This window comes from Silene latifolia, chromosome X (assembly GCF_048544455.1).
Source record: "Silene latifolia isolate original U9 population chromosome X, ASM4854445v1, whole genome shotgun sequence".
Lineage (NCBI taxonomy): Eukaryota > Viridiplantae > Streptophyta > Magnoliopsida > Caryophyllales > Caryophyllaceae > Silene > Silene latifolia.
Window position 1 is genome coordinate 330152250 of NC_133537.1, and position 26025 is coordinate 330178274.

At 38.2% G+C, this 26025-nt stretch overlaps 2 protein-coding genes across 2 annotated transcripts; both read right to left on the bottom strand.

The window, feature by feature from the left end:
* Nucleotides 1–8055: 8055 nt before the first annotated feature.
* Nucleotides 8056–8815, bottom strand: LOC141622166 (uncharacterized). The gene has a single exon (XM_074438224.1). The coding sequence runs from the start codon at nt 8697–8699 to the stop codon at nt 8286–8288; it is 414 nt and encodes a 137-aa protein (XP_074294325.1). The 5' UTR covers nt 8700–8815; the 3' UTR covers nt 8056–8285.
* Nucleotides 8816–13294: 4479 nt separating this feature from the next.
* On the bottom strand, nt 13295–19309 carry LOC141618569 (uncharacterized). The gene is made up of 5 exons (XM_074435671.1): nt 18918–19309; nt 16786–17086; nt 15839–15997; nt 13888–14183; nt 13295–13652 (listed from the first exon to the last, which is right to left on the bottom strand). Exons 1-5 carry the CDS (start codon nt 19110–19112, stop codon nt 13431–13433), a joined length of 1173 nt encoding a protein of 390 aa, XP_074291772.1. The 5' UTR covers nt 19113–19309; the 3' UTR covers nt 13295–13430.
* Between the last annotated feature and the right edge of the window lie 6716 nt (nt 19310–26025).

Sequence of the window (26025 nt, forward strand, 5' to 3'; positions counted from 1 at the left end):
GCTCCAAATAATGACAATGACAACTAAATAAATACATGTGTCCTATCATCATCGGGTGTTTGTCGGGTTCTCTATAAATTCCAATATCGACGGATACGGGTATCTACAGAGCCCTCACTTTGACTGAGGCTTGGACAAGGCGAAAGTCAAAGTATACCCCAGGTCCCTCTCGACCGAGGATTCTTCGGGTCGTTTATAGTCCATTAGACTTGCGTATATAAGCTCGCTTGACCATAAGAAGAGTCCATACCGAAACTTCGTTGGGGATTGACTCTTGCTTCTGTTGTGTCAAATTATCGTCGTTGGTCGTCGACCCATAAAATTGCATATATGGTGGATTGAGCCTTATCCTTAGGCGCCTACGTATCCGTTTCTGACGGAATCAAACCCGCGTCGTAGTTCAAGAATCCGACACATGCCCAAAGTTCATCATCTGCTGGCATTTGTCCAAAATTCATCATCTGTTGACATTTGCCCAAAGCTTATCATCTGCTGGCAGGTGCCCAAATGGGACGGGACTTTCCAAGGAGGTTGCCGCCGCTTTCATCATTTGCTTTCCGCTACGGAATTCTTCCATTTCATACTCTTGTATCGAATTGAATTCTTGGTGGATGTCATCCTTTACATCTTGATAATAGTCTCTGAAGCCTACGGCTTCAGAGCCCCTAGTTTGCAATGGCTCTAAAGTCGAAGACTTTAGAGCCCCCAGTTAAAGCATATCCTGCTATATTTGAAACATAGAAAATGTACTAGCAATAATCATCACATAAGCACATTTGGATCATCGATCTTGAAATTGGATTATTTGAAATACTGGGTCATCGACCCGAGAATTGAATTTGAAAATTTTGAATAATTGGGCCATCGACCCTCAAAGATTCTATTACTTGGATCATCTATCCACAATTCGCAAAAAGTTTTTGAAATTTCGGAATTCTGAAAAATTTGGCATTTTGAAATCGAACCTTGACGGGTGAGCACGAAATACGACTCAGACACATTTGTATGACCCGTAAATAATGTGGGCGTAGCCCGCTACCGTAAAACAAAAAAGGAAAATAAAACCGCAAGTGTGCACGGGTTTTAATTCAATTATTGACTTGTTGGGGGTAGAAATGTAAATTGGCCATTCTGGCGCACCCAAAAGATGGCAAATAGGAATCACAAGGCCATCGAACTTGAGACACAGATATCGTATGGCATGGGCGTGCTCCCAAGGGCACATGGGAATCAAGATCACTTGGCATTGACAAGGTGGATTAAACTCACGGAGCAACAACGTTAGCCTCGCCTAGACACTAAACACAGACTGATTTTATGAGAACAGTTGGACATCACACATCACTCTTGTTGGGAACATTCTGCCACTCTTCTCCTCGTCTCCTTTCTTTTCAGCGAGTATTCATCATTTCTTGCCACCGCCTTCTTTCTTTTCAGCGGGCTTTTACTATTTTTCTTCCACGCCTTCTTTCTTTTCAGCGGGTTTTTCATATTTTCTGTTCCCAACACAAACCTACATCTATATGACTCGGCATCTTTTCCTAAACCGTTCGATAAAGCTCATTCTGAGACTTGATACTATTCATCTGAACCTATATCCTTATCCTAGCTTACATCGAGTACTAAGACCAACTCAAACAAAGGTGGCTTCATTTGGACTTGGTTAAGACCCATAAGAAACCAACAAGATGACAACTTGGTTGATGAGTGGATTGAATCCCTTGTTCTGAAGGACTGCCTACGTATTCGCGTGGAGCGAAATCAAATCCGACGTAGTTCGATCATGGTGCATAAACATGGCATTTTGATTGTGTGTACACACTCGAAGGTTCCACCTAAGATATCATGTCATATCCCATTCTAGCCTGTAAGGTACTGTTAAATCCCGTGTCTAGGGTTGGTACAAAAGGTTGTGGTTCTTTGGGATGTGGAGCTCGGTAAAAACAAGTTCTCAAGGTAAACCATCATTCTGAAGGTTCGTTTTGTGGTGCTAAGGCCAATGGCTATGGCTTATAACGTGGTTGGAAAAGGTGCCTCGGGTTCGACGAAACCCGAGTGCAAATGGGTTGGAAAACAACGTGGGTTCAAATTTCCATACCTGGACCCTAAAGGCTGGGTGTAACAATACAAACGGAATGATTCTCAAAATTCCCGACTATCCCCTTGTAACTGTCTCAGGAAGGACTGAGAGGGTAAAGAGGTTACTACTTACGCTTTTGGGCTTCGCCCATTGAACTTCAACTATGGGTACTTGACTTGACTTCTGGCTTCCGTAACTTCGACATTCAACCAAAAACCTTTTGCAATAACTTCAACATTTTTTTTCTCTTTTCTTTTTTTTTCATCTTTTTTCATTTTTTTTTCATCATTTTTTCATTCTTTTTCATTTTTCTCTTTTTCTCATTTTTTCATTCTTTTTCATCTTTTTTCTCTCTTTGAAAATGATCTTCTATTCATTCTCCTAGTCACAAATGGATACACCTTGAAAACTGGGCTTCGCCAACTAATTTGGGTAGGAACTAACAATTCCTTGTTAGAACGGGTTGAATCTTCTCTCTTCGAGATGAGATGATTTTGTTGGGGAAAAGGCTTGCCTTCCATCATCGATAGGGGAAACAAGGAGCTAGTCTGGGTTTGTCATAGAATCATCTAAAAGCTTGTCACAAACATTGGTTCAGATGGAGGTTTTCTACCACCAGACATGGAATAGATAAAGGAATCAAACACGGGATCCTAGTGTACCTTACATTTTGAAACGGGACATACTTCCACCCCAGGGATGCCTTTGAGTGTGTTGTGCATTTTATCATGCTTTCAGAATGATTGAGGATTGAAAACAAGACAAATTTGGAAACGAAACTGCAACTTTTATTGGAATGACAAATGCTTAACAGACTCGAAGGAACGATTCCTAGGACACATCCTAGGTCATCGCGGAACAAACGACTCAACTTCAAGAAAAGAAAGTCCTAGACTCGACTCGACTAAGAAAAGAAAACAGATCCCGACTCATAATTTTCAAATCTGGTCCTGAGCTTTCTCTTGTTCAGCTGTCAGCTTAGATGTTCGGCTCTGATCCTTGATCCCTTCGATGGTCTGCCTCCATCCCGAGGTAGTCCTCTGAGGATCTACGCCAATGATGAAGGTTGGTGAATCGAGTTGTCTTATATTAACTTCGTTAACGAGAGGAGTACATTCTAGAGCAAGACTCCCAACTTGAATTTCATTCTTCGGGTTTGGCAAGAATTCAAAGCAATCCACAAATATCTTCCCAATAAACACCCTTTTCAAGTGACATGGGTGGATAAGATGGGAGTAATCGACATTGTCTTCGACAGAAACAAAGTTAGCGTGATCGGCAAATGGATTGGTGATGTTATTGGGTTTAACAGTTGGGATCGGGAGTGTTCCACTCTCAATCATGTCTTGAATTTCGTGTTTCAGTCGATAACACCTTTCAGTATCATGACCTTTCCCTTGATGAAAGGCACAATAGGCATTTGATTTATACCATTTACCTTGTTGATCAGCGGGAGGGTCCGGATTTGGACCAATAGGCTTCAGCTTTCCTTGGGCTATGAGCCTTTGGAGAGCGTATGTATAAGTGCATCCGATATCGGTGAATGTCCTTGGAGCTTGGCGCGGCGGTTTTTTCGATTGCCCTTCTAAGAGATTGATGGCTTCATCAATATGGGTGGTTGCTGGGGCCTTGGCCTTAGACGACGAGGCCCCTTGGTATCCTTTCGGCTTTTCAGCCTCTGCCCTTATGACATCATCTTCTACCTTTATCCCGATTCTTATCAATTCTTTGAAAGAGCCAAAATTCTGGTATTTCAGAGCATTGCGGTAAATGGGTCGTAGATTCTTTACGAACTTATCTACCATTTTAAATTCGTCAGGCTTCTTGGCTAACTTCACGCTTTCAGCGCGCCATCTTGCAAGGAATTCAGTAAAGCCTTCTTTGTCTTTCTGTGTCATTACCTCCAAAGTCCTTGTGTTGGTTTGAATCTCAACATTATCAGCATAGTGCTTGCAGAACTCCACCGTGATATCTTCGAAAGTAGGGAAGTTCTTAAGGTCCAGATTGTAGAACCACGCCTTCGGGTGTTCATCCGGAGATTGAGCGAAAATTTCAGAGAGCATGTCGGCCAGGTACTCCCTTGAGTGCTAAGTACCCCTTATAGGCCTTAACATGGTGGACTGGATCTTCTGTGCCCTTAAACTTTGGGATGTCGGTGAGTACCATGTTCGTGGGCAACTTATCCGCAGGGGCATAGGCCCTAGCATTCTCATAGTGAATGTTCTTCCCCGGGAAAGTTTCAAACGGTCTTCGATGAACTTGAACCGTTTTTCCGATCGTCGGTGGCGGAGGGGAATCTTCACCGGCTTAGATTCGATTGCATCCATTCGGGTCATCATGAGGTTCATGGCCTCGTAAGCTTGTTAACAATGACATCTTCCATTGCTTGACGTTGGGTTTTTGGCGGCCTTTCTACAAGAAAACCCCGTCGAGTAAATATTTAAAGTAAGAGCCCCCGCACACTTAAGGACACGACCCCAACTTGACTCAAACAAAGACTCGACTTGAGATTGACTAACCAGAGGTTCGACTCACGGTTGGATCTAGACTTTGGTTCATTTTAGACTCGACAAAACGACATGACTCAAACTGTCATAAATCGGTTATAAACCGGACTCGGTGTGGCCAAACCCGTGATTGGACTAACATAGCCCATAGGTTCGGGTGAAACGCCCTAAATGGCCTAGCTTGGGCGTTTTTGTGGACTATCCTAGACCAAAAGGTCGACCAACATGACTCAAGGCCCAAGAGGTGAGCTTGGGTGACCCAACAAGGTCGTGTTCTAGACTCTTAGAACGAAACACACCCGGCCTAACACGGCCATGACCTGGACATGACTTGACGTATTTCATGTTCGGTTGAGGTTCGAGAGGCATTTTGGATTGGTTTTGAAAAAAACGAAAGATTGATTCGAAAATGAGATTTGAAATGGGCAGCATGCCGGCTATAAAAGCTCATTTTGGGCCGAAAATTCTAGTCCTATTTGGGCAGCATTCCGCGTTTTTAAAACCATGCTATTTTGAAAGTAAGTTGTTCAAAAGTTCGGTTTTGAAAAGGACATGGGAAATTTCGAAAAGACTCGGGAAAACAATTTGCACATTGTCATTCTCATGTTACAAGGATGTATGCTCCTAGACATCTCTAAGTCTCGGCAAGTCTTCTACAAGAAGGTCTATGCCCTCCATCCTTTTGCGGTCTTATAGAGCAAGGTGTCTTAAGGTAGAGTACCTAGAAGATCGTCCCCACCATCAAGAACCACGCGAGGTGAAGTGGAAGCGAGCAATGTGCAGCTTCCTAGCATAGTGGGACGTCGCCCCCCACGCATCACGAAGAAACGCTGGGACGGCCCGGGCAAGTCCTTAAGGGTTTATACTTGTGGTATTCTTTTACTCTGAAATGTAACCACTTTAGTGGAGAATAATATCTTAAGATGGGTACATAATAGACCAATGATATTGTCAGCAATTTAGTGAACACTCAATTTGTTAACATGGTGACATGTGACCAAGCTAACATAATAGAGTTGGTAACATAATAGACTCAATTTGTTAACTTGGTGACATGTGACCAATTTAGTATACCTTTAGTTTCTTAAAATGGTCACTTATTTCCCTTTGTTATGGTGACATGTACACTTAGTTGCATTTGAGATTTTATGTGACCAATTTTACTGAGATATGTGAAACTGTTTGGATGATGTGACCAATTTAACTCACATTTACTGGTTAACAGCTATGTTTTAAGAAGGGTGACATATTTTGTATATGTAAAATGTGACCACTTTAGAGTAGAATAAATATCTTAGGATGGGAACATAATGGGGTTAGTCTGATTACCAGTTATTAGGAAATCATTTTATGTTAGACAATGTTTGACCAACTATAGATTTTCATGTGCAAACAGTGACTCAGAAAATGAAAGGTATTGCTGAAAAGTCGAAGAACATAGAGGAAGGACAAAGCTCAAAGAGAAAGTTATCAGAAGGGGTTGTGGTTGTAAAGAGAAAAAGACAGAGAAAGGAAGGAACATGTGTTAAGCATCCTTTTAAACTATACGACCATTTTAAGACTGATGAACTCTTTGAAAACTGTTTTGTTTAACGAGTAATTAATTGTGTCATGTTATAGGAAATTGAAGGGGGTCGAGGGACATGGATCCCCAGCTGCCCTACACTATGTCATCCAGCATTTATCGACAGAACAGAGGAAGGCCGTTGAAGATATAGGGTTCGGGGGGCTTCTAAAACTGAAGGCCTCTAAGTTTATTCATACGATGGTTGACTGGTTGTTGGTGCGCTATGATACGCATACCAGGCTAATGTTATTTGATAGGTTGGTCTATTTCACAATCAGTAAACATGATGTTTACGATGTCTTTATGTTACCATGTGGGGGGGGGAGGATGTGGCAGTTGTTAACGATGATAAAAAGCTACTGCACTCTTGGAGAGAGAGATTCAATGCTTTGCCCAAAAAAGATATCCAATTGGACAAGGTCAGAGGTGAGATGCTGCAGATGGTAGACGGTGGATCAGATTTCAAGAAAATGTTTGTGTTATTTGCACTGGGGTCGTTCTTAGCCCCAACTATTTCAAGAAAATACAGTACAAAGAGAGAGTGCTAGAAGGGCTTTTGCACAAGGAGGTATATTGGAATATTAAAAAACCAAAGATCATCAAACCAAAACCCAAAAAAAAAACTTCTCCCTCATCTCAATCATTTATTCACCTTTAGGACCTTAGCAATAGATAACCTTTAGGAGGTTTGTTCTCATACCATATAAGTTAATTTACAAACTTATTTAGCTATAAACCTTCTATCAACAACAAATAACTCTCTTCAAGATTTATATTATGGTTCACTATAATTTTTCTCCCTTTCACATTCTCTCTCCACAAATGTGGTTACTAGTTTGTAACCTTCTCATCTATGAACCTCAACACTCATCACCAATAATAGAAGGTTTGTTGACAAACCTCTAAAATTATGGACATGTCATCCCACATTTCATTGTCCCTACTAAAAATTTTCTACTTCTAAAATTATGGACATGTCATCCCACAAACCTCTATTGCTAATGCCCTTATGTTATTTCTGAGACGGAAATAATTAAATTTGCATCAAAACAGAAATACAAAAAAAACATCAATACACAAGCAATAACCCAAGTAAAACGAGAAAAATGAACATACATCGGATGTACTACCTAGGGGTGTTAACGAACCGAGCCGAGCCCGAGCTTGGCCTTGCTCGGCTTGTGCTCAAGAACCAAAACTCGAGCTCGAGCCGATCTCGAGCTTACCCGAGCTTGAAAAAAATGTGCTCGTTTTAAAGCTTGCGAGCTTTAACGCGAGCTCGAGCCAAACTCGAGCCTATATAAAACCATTTATTTTTTTATTTTTTTATTTATTTTCTTTCGATATTTTTAATAACAAGGCTCAAAGGTTATATGTAAAAATATTTGGCAAATCATCGAGACATTTGATATGTGTGATACAAAAATATAATCATGATAAAATATTTTTATAGAATATGATCAATATCTTATTATAATCACACAAATTCGAGCCGCTCGCGAGCTTTTCGAGTCGAGCCAGCATGTGCTCGGCTTGACTCGTTATGCTATTGAGCCGAGCTCGCACGAGCCGAGTTTTGACCGAGCTTTGACCGAGCCGATCTCGAGTAGCTCGCGAGCTGTCTAGTCTCATTAACAGCTCTAGTACTACCTCCAACTTTTTTGTTTTTTGAGCATATATATATTTTTTTTTGAGTTTATTACCTCAAACTTTATTTGTTTTTGAGTATATGTGTATTTTTTTTTAGCATAATAAAGTTTATAAGTTAGATTTTAATATTTTTCTATCAAAACTCAAATTTAACTAAACTTATATGTAATGTTTTTGAGTTTTATTATAATTTTGTAGAGCTTAATGTTTAAGTGAATAAACTCAGAAACTTCATAGTGAAACTCAAAAACTTTAAAACAAAACTCAAAAACTTTATTATGATGCTCAGAAACTATAGAGTTGGAGGTAGTACATCAGATGTATATTCCTCGTACTGAAGTAAAACACAAATCATAAGGAGTACAATATTATTAATATTGAACAAGATTGAAATCATAAACAAACTACTCGGATTATCAAATAGGCCGATACAATAGATCCCAAATTCAAATCCGTAACTAAATTGTACTATCCTTGCGGCTCATTTAGAACAAGCGGAAATCCCAGACTGAGAGTAAAACTCCTCCCAATTCCTCCCATCAGCACAAACAATCTCAACATGATCAATACTCCCAGGATCAACACAAGCCAAAGTAACAGCAACACCATCAGGGTTAGACCTTGGTGTATAAAAAGAAGTGATCCCACAAATGTTACAAAAGGTATGTTTAGCAGTGTGGGTCCCAAAAGTATAGGTGGTGATATTTGATTGGCCAGTTAAAAGTAGAAAGTTTTTAGTAGGGACAATGAAATGTGTGTTGCCTCTCATTGAACAGTTGGAACAGTTGCATTTCCAAGCTGTTATGGATTTGGGTGCGGTTACTTGGAATGTTATGGCTCGACAGTGGCACCCTCCTGTGTGGGTTAGTAGGGTGGAGTCGGGATTCGGGTTCATTTCGGTTTGGTGACGGTATGGGATTGATCGGAAGGTTGATTTATGAAAATTTTGAAGGTTTGTTTGTAAATTTAATGATTTTATTCACAACATAAGGTCACCAGTGTCCAGTGATATGATTGGTTTGGCTTGTGGAAGTGGTTTGTGACTTCAGCCGTGACTTGTCGAATGACTAGTCTCATTATAGACGGATATATTCGTTTAAAGTGAAAGACGGATCAAATATGTTTAAAGTGGTGATATTTTTAGGCCGCATTATGCAACTTGTTGCTGGTCTTATGCTTAAAGAAGGTGGATATGTGACGCTTTTAGAACTATAAACATATATCTCCCGTCTATATTGAGAATTTGTGCTTATCGAAAGTCTTTGTTAAATCACAAATTCTTGTTTAAAATGGTGATATTCGTTTTGAAACTTGAACGGGTTAAACTCCATCTTTTTGACACACCGCCTTATTATGCCTGTTTTTTTAGATTTAATTTCAGCTCATTTAAGTTCAGTTCGGCTCTATACAGTCCAGTTTAGTTCAAGTTCATTCAGTTTAGTTCAACTTATCTCTTCACAAATTAATTTTTATTTCAATTCTGTTCAGTTCAAAGCTCTATTCAAAGTTCAGTTCTGTTTCATTAAGTTCGGTTCAGCTCTTTTCAGCTGAAAAGAACAGGGTTAGCGGTGTTAAGAAGACCATACACTTTATGTAAGAATGTAACTCTTATCTTTTTTTTTTTTTTTTTTTTTTTGCAAGCAAGGGGAAATGACATTCCTTTCAAACCTTATTGCATCCGCCTAGTCAGAACTATGACGAGTGTCATTACACCAGAGATCATAAGGAGAGTCCGGTTAGCCCAAACCTTGGGAATACGCGACAGCACGGAAAGCCGGCACCCCGTTTAACAGACCCCAAAGGGCCACCGTGCAATACCTCAGTGCTCCCGTCTAGGGCGTCGAACCCGGGGCCTCAAGGATGAGGAGGTTATACCTTATGGTACACCACTAGACCCAAGCCCGAAAAAATATAATAATTGAACAATTCATGTGAATTGCTCAAAAATTATTTTGGTTAGCTGAAGTAAAGTGAATATTTAATCTTTTCATTTACAAAAGCCGAACTGAACTTAAATGAGCTGAAATTAAATCTAAAAAAACTTAAATGAGCTGAAATTAAATCTGAAGTAAAGTGAATATTTAATCTTTTCAAAATTATTTTGCTCAAAAATTAAACACTAATACTACCGTGATGCAAGAACAATTGAACTATGGAATTCAGACCCAAATAACAATTAATCAAAGTTAAGAAGTTTGTTATAACTATAAACCAAATCGTTTATAATAATCTTATAAAAGGCTAAATCGAACTATGTGTTAACAATTAAAATTAAGATACGATTTGGCCGAACCAAAGTAGTCCAAATCAATACACGAGCAATACCTAAGAAGATCAAATATTATTCATATTAAATAAGATAACTTTTAATTCCAACGTCTTATTATACTAGCCTTACACCTTATTACGACAACTTAAAAACAACATAAACCCAAACACAAATTAGGCAAAAGACTCCTCATTCTGACCATCAAAGTCCTTAAACTCAACATGCTCAATAGTCCCATGATCAACACAACCCAAAGTAACAGCAACCCAATCTATATTTAACCTTGGGGTAAAAAAAGGGGTAATTCCACACACACTACAAAAGGTATGCTTAGCAGTGTGGGTCCCAAAAGTGTAGGTAGTAATTTTTGACTGTCCAGTTAACAGGGTAAAATTTTTAGCAGGGAGAATGAAGTATGTGATTCCTCTCTTAGTGCAATTAGAACAGTTACATTTCAAGCATGTAACGGAAGTGGGTGCGGTCACTTGAAAGGTTACGGCGCGACAATGGCACCCACCTGTGTGGGTTACTAGCCCTGTATCTGAAAGTGAGTCCATTTGGTTTAGTGAGGTTAATTGATTGATTAGTGTTATGAATTATGATGAATTGATGATGATGGGGTATTTATCATGTCATTGGGTTGGTAATTTTTGACTATGATTATAGTAATTTTTTACTCATTAGTCTTGTTTGTCATGCTAGATGATTTATCATACTTGTTAGGGTCCAAACTCATAACCCATATCGGTAGAGTAAAGATGAAAGATCTTCTCTATAAGTGTCCAGAGAATATAATAGTACGAGGTCTTTTGGGGAGGAGTCCAAGAATAAATCTGTAAGGGCTTGGCCCAAAGCGGATAATATCGTACTATCATGGGTTGTGGACACAGATGCAGCTGAGGCCCAACAGAAAATATTCACGCTTCCGCACAACGAGTGGTATCAGAGCCCAAGGTTTGAGTTGGGCTAGACTCGAGGATGAATCAGCAGGCCCAAGACTTGAAGTTGTACACTGTAAGGCATGGAACTCCTAGTTCGGGGTGAGTCCTTGAGCAAACCCGATCTAGGGTTAAATGGATGAAAATGCGTCATAGGTCTTGTGGGACAAAGACCATAAACATATTATTATGCACTTTAATTTGTCTCTTAAGATGAGTGTATACGTCATAAGATTAAAACGGGCTAAATAGCATCAAAATATTTGAAGATCTTGTTTCACATTTCGCTCTTTATATTAATATTGACGATTACACTTTGAAACTTGATTCTGTCATAATATTTAAAGCGCGTGTTTTGTAGGTCATCATGTTTTATTTTGGTTTTATTATTTCAGACCTTATGATAGTAATTGCAAGTTTTACTACTAGAATAAGTAAAAGAAAAATACCAACTTAATCAATGGGTGAAGGCAGTCTTTGGTTCTGAATTTGCTTCAAACACTACCAAACCTACTAGTGTGCATACCAGTTTTGACCGTTAGAAACTAGATAATGAATTTATTAAACTCACTTTAGACTATTGTTTGATAAAAGTAGTTGTTGTGGATTGGATAAGGAGTATAAAGTATTACTATTAATTAATTCAAAGCGTCTTGTTTGTAACGGTCATAAATTACGACGGCACAAAATCCACAAATATTACCACTTTAAGATAAAATATAACCACCAATAATTAAATTTTTTACATTAAAATGGTCATATTTTAGATCTGTCACAAATTGTGACATGTTCACACCTCTCACAAATAAGAATTTGTGTAAATGTAATGTTGCTAGAACAAATCAAGCTCAAATATATCGTAGCTTATCATTAAAAATGCTCTAATTGTAACTTCATCTCAATTATGACCCAAGAAAAATCAAATGTTATTAATACTGAAAATGAATGAAAGCGTGAACAAAGAACAAACTAATTACAACAATACATCTTATACAAATGGCATTACGATTTATATATTTTACTGCTGCAAAAAAAAAAAACAATAATAATAAATTACATCAATACATAGATCATGAGTTCAAATCCCGCCATCTCATTGTACTAGTCCTGCGCCTCATTGCAACAACTTAAACCAAACCCAAACCCGAAATTAGGAAAAAGACTCCTCATTCTGACCATCAAAGCATTTAAACTCAACATGGGCAATAGTACCATGATCAACACAAGCCAAAGTAACAGCAACCAACTCTGTGTTTAACCTTGGGGTAAAAAAAGCGGTAATTCCACACACATTACAGAAGGTGTGCTTAGCAATGTGGGTCCCAAAAGTATAGGTGGTGATGTTTGATTGGCCAGTTAAAACTTTAAAGTTTTTAACAGGGACTATGAAGTGTGTGTTGCCTCTCATTGAGCAATTGGAACAGTTGCATTTCCAAGCTGTTACGGAGTCGGGTGCGGTCACTTGGAAGGTTACGGCGCGACAATGGCACCCTCCTGTGTGGGTTACTAGCCCTGCGTCTGGTGACGAGTCCATGTGGTTTGGTAGCAAGGTTGATTGAATGATAAAATTATTGTTGTAACTTGCAAGTGTTAAGAGACAGTCAGATAGGGCGGGCTATTTAAAAGGTCAGAATCGGCAATTTTGACCGTGATTATAATTTACTGTATGATTTAGAAGTCTTGTTTGTCATGCTAGATGATTTACCATACTACCCAGTTAATAGACTATACATCTGAGGTAATACCTCTTATTGTTTATTTTCTGAGTTTTATTGTAAAGTTTTTGAGTTCTACTTTAGTATAAAGTTTTTGAGCACATTTACTAAAACATTACACTAAAAAAATATAATATTGCTCAAAAACTATATTTATAAATGGTAATATGCTCAGAAAAAATGTGTATATACTCAAAAACTACAAGGTCTGAGGTACTACCTCAGATGCGTAATTTTTTTTCTCCATACTACCTGCTACGTAATTGGTGATGTTCTCCAACATAATAACTTTGTTGATAAGAATAAGATTTAGCTCAAGTGGTAAGAGCTTTCTTACTACAATCGTGAGGTTAGAGTTCGATTCTTAACCCCGACATAGTGCACTCATTTGAAAAAAAAAAAGTGTCTTTAGGGCTATAGTCACAGGCCAAAGTTGACATAAAGATCGATAGTTCTTTTAAGTTGAAATTAATTAAAATATAAAGCATGAAAAAGTAGTAAACCATGAATTTGATTTTTTTTTTTTTTTAAAAAAAAAAAAAAAAAAAAAAAAACTGCAGCCAGCGAATGGAGCAAGGCAACTCATATATTAGTTCTAAATTTCCCTTATTTAATCCTAAACATTGGTCGGATATACCGCGAAAAATGTGCCGCATGAGAATCCTTTCGAAAACACCAACAAATATGGCTGGATGAATTCTTGTTTACTTGTCTTGATTATCAACTTGCAAGTTTAATATTTGGGAAACAACCAGTTTAGAGAGCTCATTGATAGCATTTTGGGCAGGGTATTCTTCTCCATTCCTCTGTAACGGAAAGGATGATGACAGTGAGTTTAGCCTCGAGTATTCCTGAGCTGCTGCTGTTGTTTTCTTTGTTGTTAGAAGAACCTTCTCCATATCAGTTTGCGTCAGTGGCCTTGGAGCCTGAATTTATAACAAAACCAGTTGGAAACACAGATTTCAAAAGACCAAACGCAAATCACGCAGAAAAGTTTTACCAACGAACAAATAAAACTTATACAGTGATGGAAGGATGAAAGGGAAGACAAAAAAAGAGAGATGTAAAAGGCGTGGGAGAAAGAAAAGGACCCGATTGACCTGACGCACAAATGAAAAGACAAGAGGAAGAAGGAATGAGCTTTCAAAAAAAATTGCTTGCCTGATAAGGCTTCCCACTTTTCTCAGCATCGAGTAGCTCTCTGATTGGAAGATAAGCAGCCTTTTTACAAAAATCAACCAGATCAGAACCCGTACAGCCTTCACACAAGCTCGCAAGGTAGTCATAATCAATGTTATCTTCCACCCTCTCACCCTTCAATGTAAGTTTCAGTATCGCAGCCCTTTCCTTCCTATCAGCTAGTCCAATCTCAAAAGCCTGAGAAAAACGACGAAGTATAGCCTCATCAAGTTCTGATGGGCGATTTGTAGCAGCGAGAACCATTACTCTGGCATTCTCTACATGGAAGAAAAATTGCATCATTATTGTTGGACCTTTAGTCCTAATTAATTGTTTTGATAATGACAGTAATGATTTGTATGTGGACTTAATATATAAACATATGCGTGTAATTGTGTGCTTAAGTTTTAATTTAGAAAGGAACAATTGCAAAGACGCAAGCTTGAAGTTTGGACCAAGGAGGTACAACTTCAAATACATTTGATCGATGCATTCAAGCAAGATCAAGATTGGAAATCAACCACGAGACTCAAGATGAGAGACTTGTGAAGAGACGATTCGTTTACTGAAGATCTACTGAAGATTGGTTAGTATAGGTCGTCATCCGGTAATGGTTTTACTTTGTTTGATTTAAAGGTTAATGAAGTTATGACCTAATAGACATAACTTCATTGCTAGACAAAAATGATGCGTTAATTTTTGGAAAATATATTTTTAATGGTTTATAAAAATAAGAGAGTATTTATTTTGTTTGGAATTAATTAATTAGAATTTAAGTTGAATAAACTATTGGTTTGTAACACGATATTTATATCGTCATGCAACCTAGGGTTTTAACTAAATTCTATCTCGATTTGTTGCGGGCTAAAGAAGCAAGAAGTGGACCGAAAGAGCCCTAGAGGCCGGCCAAACTCTAGGTGGCCGAACCCTAGGTGGGCCGAGCTCTAGGAGGCCGAAACCCTAGGGTGGCCGAAACCCTAGGAGGCCAAAACTCCTCCTTCCTTTCTCTTCTTACTTGTTCTTCAAGTTTTGTATTTCCAGAACATTCCTATGCCCTAATTCCAGAACATTCCAAACCCTAATCCTCTCTACTATAAATACTCTCATCATTCAACATTAATTGTTGACACACACATCTACAAATTTCAAGAGAGAAAAATATTTTAAGCAAAAATCATTTGAGCTTTAATTCTTATTTTCATATTTGCTTATACAAAAATCACGCATCAAATTTGTCAATCAATCGAAGAAAAATCGTTATAGGATATTAAATACACAAGGATAGTATACTCACTCGCATAACGTGAGATTAGTATTTGTCGTTGTATTTTTCTTATTAACGTAAGAGCAACCTAGAGTATTTAGCGATACTCAATCTGAGTTATAATCATATAGTTGATTATACGAGTGGATTGGTAATTTTTGTAATCCGGAGAAAGGTACTAAAAATTATTAATCGAGAATAGTGGACGTAGGTTTCGACTTGTGAAACTGAACCACTTCAAAATCCTGTGTGTCTCTCTTTCTCTCTCTCTTTATTATTGTTATTTCGATTTTGCACTTATTATTAATAATTTAATTAGTTGATTTTAATCAATAAAATCAAGTAATTAATTTATATCATATATTTCGAAAAAGTGGTCATCTTGCAAATGCCTTCTTGGGAAACTACTTTCAGTTTAAACGACCAAGACACCACCGTCTACAAAAGTAGGATTAGGAAGAGATTTGGAAAAGAGGGCATTATTGTACCCTAAGACCTTTTTGTGCCACTTCTATTCTCGAAATAATCAAAGGAATCGAGAGAGTACTAAGGTGACACATGACAAGCTGCTACTCAGCTCGCAAAAAGATCATATTTACTGCAGAAATAGAAAATTTCTGTATGCACATACTGAATGTCATATAGAGCAACTAAAAGAAATTGACTTACGATCAGTAGTAAAGCCATCCCACAAAGACATGAACTCTGTCTTCATGTTTGTCATAGCCTCGTGATCAGAAGTTCTACGCTGTCCCAAAAAGCTATCTACCTCGTCAATAAATATAATAGCAGGCTGTAGTTTGTAAGCCAAGCTGAACACTGCAGCAACTGTCAAAATTTGAAGTGTCAACAACTACAATATAGGTACCCTGTGAGACTGTAAGAGGAGATAGAGAAAAAAAACATACACCAAAACATTTTCTTTAGCATGTAAACACAAGTTTTTAATATTGTATCTTACAGAAACAAGGACAGAAGGACTATCTTAATTACTTCACTCTAAATCCCAAGGATTTCAAATTTAAACGTCAAATCATTTCTTGCGCGTAAAAAACCCATTCTCTTGCTAAACTTCTTTATTTTAGTTAAATTGTCATTCTTACCGTTTGTTTGGATACAAAAAGAGGATGGGAGTGGAGTAGGGGAGCGAAGGGGGATTGGAGTAAGCCAGTAAGGACGTCATTTGTCCAATTATTTTCTCCACCAAATCCCTCCAACCCAACTTGCTAACAACGAAGTACACAAGGGAATTTGCTCCCTCCCTTTCTCTCCCTTCTCTTTCCCTCCAAACTCCTCCATTCAAACAATATATGCATTTTAAACCAAATATATTTCTTGTTCACTCTACACGAGCATTGTTGTTGTTCATACTACACTACGATACTTTTTCCTGAAATGAAGATTGAGTACACTACACTAGTCTACAATCGCATGACTAATCAAATCACCGTCAGCCATGGTCTCATAGAGAGGACGACAAAGCCTGCAGTCCCAATATGGGGTATGAAATCTCCAGCAATGCAAAAGAGTCCATTGACTCTCGTCACTGAACATCATGTCAATACCACATAGATCCCGGCAAAGTGGCAAACGAATAAACACCATCACAAACTCACCAAGTTTCTGAGCATCGCCAAACCATTTGCTCATCAAATTTGATATCTTCACATTAATAAATACTGCCCCGGACTCTTTAGCAATAGCTTTTGCAAGCATTGTTTTCCCAGTTCCTGGCGGACCATACAATAAAACCCCCTTCTGAGGACCAAGCAGTTTGCCATAAGAAAAAAGCTCGGGCCTTCTCAAAGGAAGGATTACCAACTCAAATAGCGCCTGCTTGATGTTTTCTAAACCGCCAATAGACTCGAAATTCACTTCTATGTGGTCAGGATTTATGACATCACATGCTATTACATCCTGTAGAAAAGTTTAGCATTAGACAAAATCCATCTCATACAGTAACCAATTATATAAATGATGCCCAGTTTAGAATAAAGTAGCATCTCTGATGAAAAGATTTCTTCCACGTAGCTCAGTTTTAAAAGACACAAGGCGTGATGAGCCTGCCAGGGCTCATATTTACGACGTGTAAGTACTGTGTGCAGGTGCCCGCCTCATGCACACAAAGGCACACTGTTATGCAAACAAATTTGTAATTTCATAATAGATTGTGCAATAATACTATATAAAGGGAAGAGCGTAGTTCTTAGCTGAGACTGACGCAGTTTAAAAAACCGATAAATGAATGATAAATGCTTATTTTTCCTCTAGTACAAAGATATGTAAAACGCTAAAAACTTATGATGTAAGATTTTGAGTCCGATTCTAAGAACTGTAAATTCATAATGCTACAGAAAAATGCCATAATGGAACATGCCATTGATGAAATGACACGCTCGACGACATCACGTTTAGTTCATACTAGCTCAGATATGTCTACCTGAAATTAAACATAGACAGACGCAGTTGTAAAAAATAAAATAAAATAAAAAGTTCAAAACTCCTGTCCTGGAGGAAAAAAAAAAGTTCCCAATAGGAAATTAGGGTAATGGGTTATCTACTGACTCTGAACAATCTGTCATAATTTGAGCGACATTTTCAAAATCGTTTGTTATAACAATAATACCTATTCCATAACTACAAAGAGAGATAAAAAAGGGCCTCTTAAATCTCCAAACTTTGCAGATATTATTCACTTTACTGCTCTTCCTAAATGTAAACATTTTGCAAGCTTATCAAACGGGTTAACAAGCATAAGACAAGATACTAGAACGCATTGGTTCAGCGCTGCTACAATAGCACAACTCCATAATATAATTGGAAAAGACCAATCTACCTAGTCTTTGTACCCGCGAACAGTTCCTAATTTACCCATCATCCAAAGTTTAATTTAACACATCAAATTCTTAAAAAGCAAGTTAATTTATACTTGTAATATCAACTGCCTCAGCAAACAGATAGTACGAAGTATAACACAACTATAACGATACACAATCATCACAAACACAAACTTCGCCTGAGAACAACAATCAAAATCCTTAATACTACAGTACATTAATAACAAACCCAAAATACCAATTCAACAAAATTAACCCGAAAATGAAACTACCAGCAGGTCTTGCTTAAGACCGTCTTCACTTAACAACTCTCACAAGTCAAAACCATCCTTTTTCTACCTTATTTAAATCGGTTGTGAGTGTCTTAACCAAGAATTTCTGTTAAACTAGCCATCAAGCAAAACAATCAATAATCCCAAAACAAATCCACAAAACAATCCCAAAAGCAACTAAATTAACCCAATAATACAACAATAACAATGACAACACTATCCCAATGCATCAAGGGTAACCACAAATTGCAGGGTAAGAGGGGTCGGATATACACAACCTTACCCTTAGGCTTGCAACAAAAAGAAGTTATTCCCAAATAACCCAATATGAAAATTGGGTCGAGAACTACATCAAATGACTATTTACTTAACAATTAACTAACCCAATAATCTTATCAAAATTTCTACCCAGATAGGCAAAAACAACCCCATAATTCCAATCATCAAAATTATCCCAGAATTTAAACTACCCAGCAATCCAAACAATCATTAATCCCAAAAAAAACACAACAATCCCAAAAAAGCAGCTAAATTAACCAAATAACCTTATCAAAAATTCTACCCAGATAAGCAAAAACAGTAAAAACATCCAAAAAGATTAAAACTTTAGAACAAAAGGATTAAAAAAAAAAAATTAACCTCATAAGGATTGGTATGAATAAGGGGACGACCAAGACGTTTAGCAATTTCTTTTTTATGCTCAAGAGCTTTTTTAGAAGCTTCACGATTTGGGTCTAAGTGTTTTAATCCTGCAAATATTACCAAGCAACTTAATGCTGCACTTGCTGCATATAATACCAATTCCTGCAGGAATCTTGTGTCTGAACTCCCCATTTCTAATTACAAACAATTTGATTTGATTTGTTCCTTTTTTAAGGAATTGTTAGATAAATATTTTGATTTTGATTTTGATTTTATATATAAATATATGTGAGGATTAAGGATATGAAGGGTCAATGTAAGATGTTGGTGTTCTTGGAAGAGAAGATACTGGTCTCTTCCAAGATGTTTTTGGGAATTTGGACCTTCTTAATTGTTGAAAGACCGTTGAGGCGTTGATAATTGATATATGTCACTTTGAGTAAAGTCAGTTATAATTTGGTTATGAGTTAAAACTAGATTAATTTGTCTTCTCAACCAAGGTGGACTGGTGGAATTCATTGACTTTTAAATGACCCGGAAAGATTTAGATAAGAAGTAGTTTTAAACTCGTGCAATGAATGTCTATCATTGAATATAGGAGTATATAAATGTGCGTTATTAAATGTGAATACTGTGACAATGTAAATAAGTCTTTAATTAGAGATTCAACTAATTTAATTAACGTTTTAAGTAATATATGAAAAGAGAGTATGACTTTTACAATAAATCTTCCTTAAGGCGGCACTATACGTCTTAAACTTAAGACAGGTTTAATACATATCACTTGTGTATATAAGAATGCATAGGATAAAAAAAACATATTTTTCTTATAGAGATTGAATCATGTGAGGCACCCTTCTTAGGGTGAGGCGGTTGGACACCTTCTAAACCGTCAGATCTAATAACTATAGACGCACTGGAGATCTTTTGCCACGTGTCCCTATTTAATCATACACTCAAAGCAAATGCCAGCCAACAACTTCATTTACGACATTTTTTCTCTCTCTCTCTCTCTCTCCATGTCTCTGTCTTTCACGCATTTACTCCACTCTCAACACTCAACTACCGTTTTTCGATTAACCGTTCATCATAAATCTCGAATCACACGCAGATTCATCATCTCGATATTTTGATCGCGATCGTCATCATCATCATCATCTCTCGTTTGGTCGTCCTTTTTCGGATCTATGTATGTGATCTTCTCATTCGTATCACTATTTTTCTTCATTTTCGATCAATTATTGTAGATCTACTATTTTCAGACGCTTTTCAATCTACTATTTTTTTCGATAATGTATTACTAAATCATTTTCATTATAATGCAGGTTTTAATCATCCTCGAAGAATTATCCGATCAAGATTTAACGCAACAAAATCAATTTCGGAGCATTTTCGATCTACTATTTGTATGTCTTGTTCGCTCTCTTCAATACTTACTTCGTCAATTTTTGTTTATTAGGTTTTTCTCATTGTTCATTGCTTAATATGTTTCGTTTTTGTTAATATTGTGCTTTTTTGTTGTTGTTGTGGTGCTCTGTTGATTCTGCAATGTCGATATAGTTATGTGTTTTTGTATCATGAAACTTGGAGGTGATATTGTGAATATTGGGCTGATGTGTTGTTGTTAAACCCGAGTTAATTTTGTGAATTTTGGAGTCGTTTTTGTGAATCTGGTGGAATATTTTGTGAATCAGGTGGAATATTTTGCGAATCATTCTCATTATAATGCGGGAAGTTAAACCGCCTCATGATTGTAGTCTTTTTATGATGAGTTTATGTGAATGCTTGTCTGAAGCATAGACCTTATCTTGCGAAACCTATAGACCACTTTGTCCATAGTTGGTCATTTGTAAAACTTCATCTGAATGCTTTACCTTGTTTTGATATGGCTTTTAATCCTACTTATCTGGAATGTACTTATACGAAACATGACATTTTGTGTATGTGTATGAAATGTATTACTTATTATGTTTTAGTTATTTTCATTTATTTTTGTCTGAACTGTTTTAGTTATTTATATGCCTAGGTCAATTGCTCCTGTCTGCGTATACATTGCCAACTATGGACACTTGGTGTACGGGTCGGGTAGTCGATATCTTTGAAGAGGCAGAGTTTGAGCTCATTAAATGGATATGCTATCTTCTTAGGACAGACTTGCCGATGTTGTAGGGACTAATCTTGGTAATTTGAAATATAATTTAGTAGCTACATTCCCTATCACGCAAGGGTACACTTTTAAGTCTTACAAATGTGTTCTTAAGGTATTACTATGCTCAAACTCTGCCTCATCTGTACAATTCCTTGGGTTGTATTAAAACGAAATTTTAGGTTACCTTTCTTTCCATGTACTAGTAGAAAGAATATGTATCATAGATGAAGATGATAACGATGAAGATCGATCCCTACAAACAAGCCTTTCTCACGACCTATTTTTTCGCCATATCCCATCATTTGTGTTGCTCATTTAGCCCGGCCTTCTAGTTGTGACGGTTTCCTGCCTAAATGAGCAACACCAAATGGTGGGATATGGCGTAAATATATGCCATGAGAAAGACTTGTTTTGGAGGGATCGATTATCTTCATCGTCCTCATCTTCATCTTTGATATATTTGCTTTCTTGTACATCTAAAGAAAGCTTGCCTACAATGCCCTTATAATACAACACAAGGAATTATCTGGCAGTGAATATGAGGACAAGTAATACCTTATGAACACAGTTGTAGGACTTAAAGTTGTACCCTTGCGTGATAGGGAATGTAGCTACTAAATTATATTTCAAATGAACCTATTATGTTTAGTTGTCGGTCGGTGTACTTAGGTCTATCACCGTTAGTATTTAATCTTACTTTTGTATACTTGCTAAGGCACCCTTGTATAAATATGTAATCAGTAGTTTTCTATTTCGGATGTTGTATCAACATAATGTATGAATACTATGTTCTATTAATCAAGTTTATTTTCCTTTTATTTTGTCAATCCTCGAGCATCTATCTTTCATAATAACTTCGAATACAACTTTCATAATAATTTAGCTGGCATGCACTTGATGAGATTCATTCTGTCTCTCGATCTTTGTAATGTTGATTCATAATTACATGAATCCTATACTTGATTTTGTGAATCTTGGAGTAGTTGTTGTGAAACCTAGATCTGCCATTGTGAAACTTATTCATTTAGTTACTCACCTACTATGCGTTCCTATTATTATTTTTAGTGAATTATGGAGTCTTGGTGCAAAGGGTGTGTCGTGAATGCTTTTGAAGAAGACGAATCGTCATTTCGTGCAGCTTATGTCTGTCAAAAACAAAACGCAATCAGTTTGTCTTTTAAGGAAGCTGATTTGGCAGAAGTTAAATTATCTTCCCCTCGCTATCACTCACAACATTCTGTTTTCAATATTCAAGGAGTTATGCATAATATATTTTCTAAACTTGATGCCTTTGAAGACAAGGCAAATATGGCTATTGTGTGTCGGAATTGGTCTCGATTATTTCTTATTCATCCCAATGCTCCGGTGTAACCGCGCATATTGGCTTTCTCTTGAAATCAACCATGTGGAGGGTATTCTAATTATTCATAGGGGTGCTAACCTAATATTCCAAACGTGCAAATGTTTGTCGATCGATAATATGTCGGCTAAATTCATCCTTCATTTTCACCAATATAACCATCCAAGTGCCATGAACCTTCTGAATGCTATTGATCGCGCTACAATTTATGAGAACTTACGTTCTTTACCTCCGAGTGATGTCTCTTTTGAATGAGCCACTTTGCAATTGCTATTCTTGTCAACTTATTACGCAATTGTATAGATGCATGTTCTATTGATTTACCTTCTATTATGGACCTATAGCCTACATTTGTATCCCTTTTCCTAAAATACTATCTTTGTAATTTTCGGCATTGAACGTTGCTATCTTGTTTGCCGTGTTCTATTGTCGATAGTTTATAAATATAATGTATGACTACTATGTTTTATTAATGAAGTTTGCTTTGTGTTCTTTGTTTTTTGTGAATGCTTGCGTTCCCTATTGTTTCATAATAACTTCGAATGACAATTTCAATAATAACTTCAATAATAACTTCATGCCCCGTTGACATTTTCGGCCCCCTACTGTTAACCCCGTCCCCCAAAAAGGGTTCACCCGTCCCCTCCTAGGGTGTCTTTTGGTCTTGGCGTTGGTCGAATGACTATGTACAAGGGAAAGGGTTTAGGGTTGGATTAGGCGGATCCGCGGTAGCGGATCCGCCTAATCCAACCCTAAACCCTTTCCCGTCCCGTTTTAGGACACCCGGCCCTCTACTGTTAACCCCGTCCCTCAAAAAGGGTTCACCCGTCCCCTCCTAGGGTGTCTTTTGGTCTTGGCGTTGGTCGAATGACTATGTACAAGGGAAAGGGTTTAGGGTTGGATTAGGTGGATCCGCGGTAGCGGATCCGCCTAACCCAACCCTAAACCCTTTCCTGTCCCGTTTTAGGACACCGGCCCCCTCTTCGTTAACCCCGTCCCCAAAAAGGGTTCACCCGTCCCCTCCTAGGGTGTCTTTTGGTCTTGTCGTTGGTCGAATGACTATGTACAAGGGAAAGGGTTTAGGGTTGGGTTAGGCGGATCCGCGGTAGCGGATCCGCCTAACCCAACCCTAAACCCTTTACCGTCCCGTTTTAGGACACCCGGCCCCCTACTGTTAACCCCGTCCCCCAAAAAGGGTTCACCCGTCCCCTCCTAGGGTGTCTTTTGGTCTTGTCGTTGGTCGAATGATTATGTACAAGGGAAAGGGTTTAGGGTTGGATTAGGCGGATCTGCGGTAGCGGATCCGCCTAATCCAACCCTAAACCCTTTCCCGTCCCGTTTTAGGACACCCGGCCCCTACTGTTAGCTTATTTTTGAATCCTATAGCTTATTTTGTGGCGGGGGTTTATTTTGTGTATCTCGGGTCTTATCCCCGGATTCAGACTATATAAATTTTATGCCTTATTTTGTGAATCATAGAGGTTAATTTGTGAAACTGGGGTGTTATTTTGTGAATCTCAGGTCTGCTCCACACATTCAGACTATATAAATCTTATTTTGTGAATCTCAGGCCTTATTGAAAAGAATCCTTGAGGTTATTTCGTGAAACTGGAGAGTTATTTTGTGAATCTCAGGTCATATCCCCCCAAAATAGACTATATAAATCTTAGTTCTTATTTGTTGTGTATCCTTTCAGCTTATTTTGTGACGCTAAAGATGATTATTGTGAAACAGGCTACAAGATGAAGAGACCATCACAGGCGGTTGTGCAAGCAAGCGCTTCTGCGCCAACAAAAAAACAGAGGGTGCGTACAGAGGGACTGCCTACAGTGAGGACTCGAATGTCGCCAAAAGGGTTGTACAACTTTCTGAAAGATACGAAAAATCCACCGAGCGATCAGCAGATTCAAGCTATAAAAGACATGGGCTTTGGCGGTCTGTTAATGATTGAAACAGACAAAGTTCCCGGGGACCTTGCTTATTGGCTAGTGTCAAATTACAACCCAGCAAAGGGATGGTTATTTGACAAAAAACTCCCTGTATTAGAGGAGGACATCCATCTTTGCATGAGCATTCCAATGGGTTCAAGACCTGTTGAGGAAGCGTCACATGTGGATAAGTGTCCTGCTTATTTAGCTACGTTGGAAAACTTCCGAAAGCAATATCCACACAAATATATCGATGATCACCACGTCTTGAACAAATTATCCATGCAGAAAGATGGTGGAGATGACTTTAAACGAAATTTCATCGTTTACATATTCTCGTCTCTGTTGGGTGGTGTGCAAGGGAATCGCGCAAGTTTGAGGATTTTAAAAAGTTTAGATGATACTTCATCGATTCCGAATTCAATTGGTGCAATTTCATCAAACGAAGTTGGTGACCAAGTTGAGTCTTGGCAAAAGGAGGAGTGGAGAGATGTCAAACGCTTGAAAGGAGATAATTTTTTTGGTGGACCCATTATGGTGCTCGTGTACATTTACTTGGACCGTTTCGTCTACAAATCAAGATTGGTCGTAAGAAAGTTTCCAACTTGTTGTAATTGGACGAAAGAAAAAATTGCAAAAAGAATTAAACAGGAGTTGAAGGCAAATAAAGGTTTCGGTCAAGGTTCTGTGGAGCCTCCCCTTGTCATGAGCTACCACACACTCGCACCCGCACCTCACCCACGGTCACAAAGATTGAGCATGTTCGGTCCAAATCAACCATCCAATACCACGAAGAAGGCAAACCGGATATAGGGTCCGATATTCCACATTGTGGTGACAAGGAAACCGATGGCCTTAGTGATGTAAGTGTGAGATTGTTCACAAACTTTTTGAAGCCGCAAAGGTAGCGGCTGCGACTTTTCGCTAGCTCTGAGATCTCTTGCTATTCAAGCTACGATCAAGCTACCATCCTCAGCAGCGGTTTAATTTCTACTATGGTGGCAGCCGTTAATGGTATTGCGGACGGGTATATTTCATCCCAACAGGATGAGTTTGATGAGAATGTTGGGGATGAAGAAAATGCCGATGATGGGAATAAGGAGGAAAATATAGAGATGGGTAATAATGAGGATGCTAAGAAGGATGAGGACGGTGAATCGAATTTGGACACCGTGGTCAATAATATCGTTGGAAACACGTTATCCATTGCAGCGAATGTTGTGGAGAATGATCACGTTGTTAATGACGATGTGGACAGGATGGGTGGATGGTCCGACGCTGATTTACGTGCGGCATTGGAAATTATGGATGACACTTTTGTACCGATTCGTCCACCGAGATCCCACGGTGACAAGCAAACCCATTCGAAACGTCATAAACCAAGATTGCCAACCCCATCAGATTGCCCACGGTGGAGGCCGCTGTGAGCGACGACGATCATTTTTTGTCTTCTCAAGAAGACAGATCTATTGATCCTCGGCCCCGACCAACACCAACACCGGTTGTCGAACTAGCGAAACCCCAATTGTTATTGATTTACCGATACTCCAATGATTCCGATCGTCCATCCACCATCTCAAAGCGTGTGTGGAAGAATCGAGCAATTGCCGAAAAACCATTGGTCACTCACCGTACATTCGTCGTCGTCATGGAAACCGTTTTGGGTGA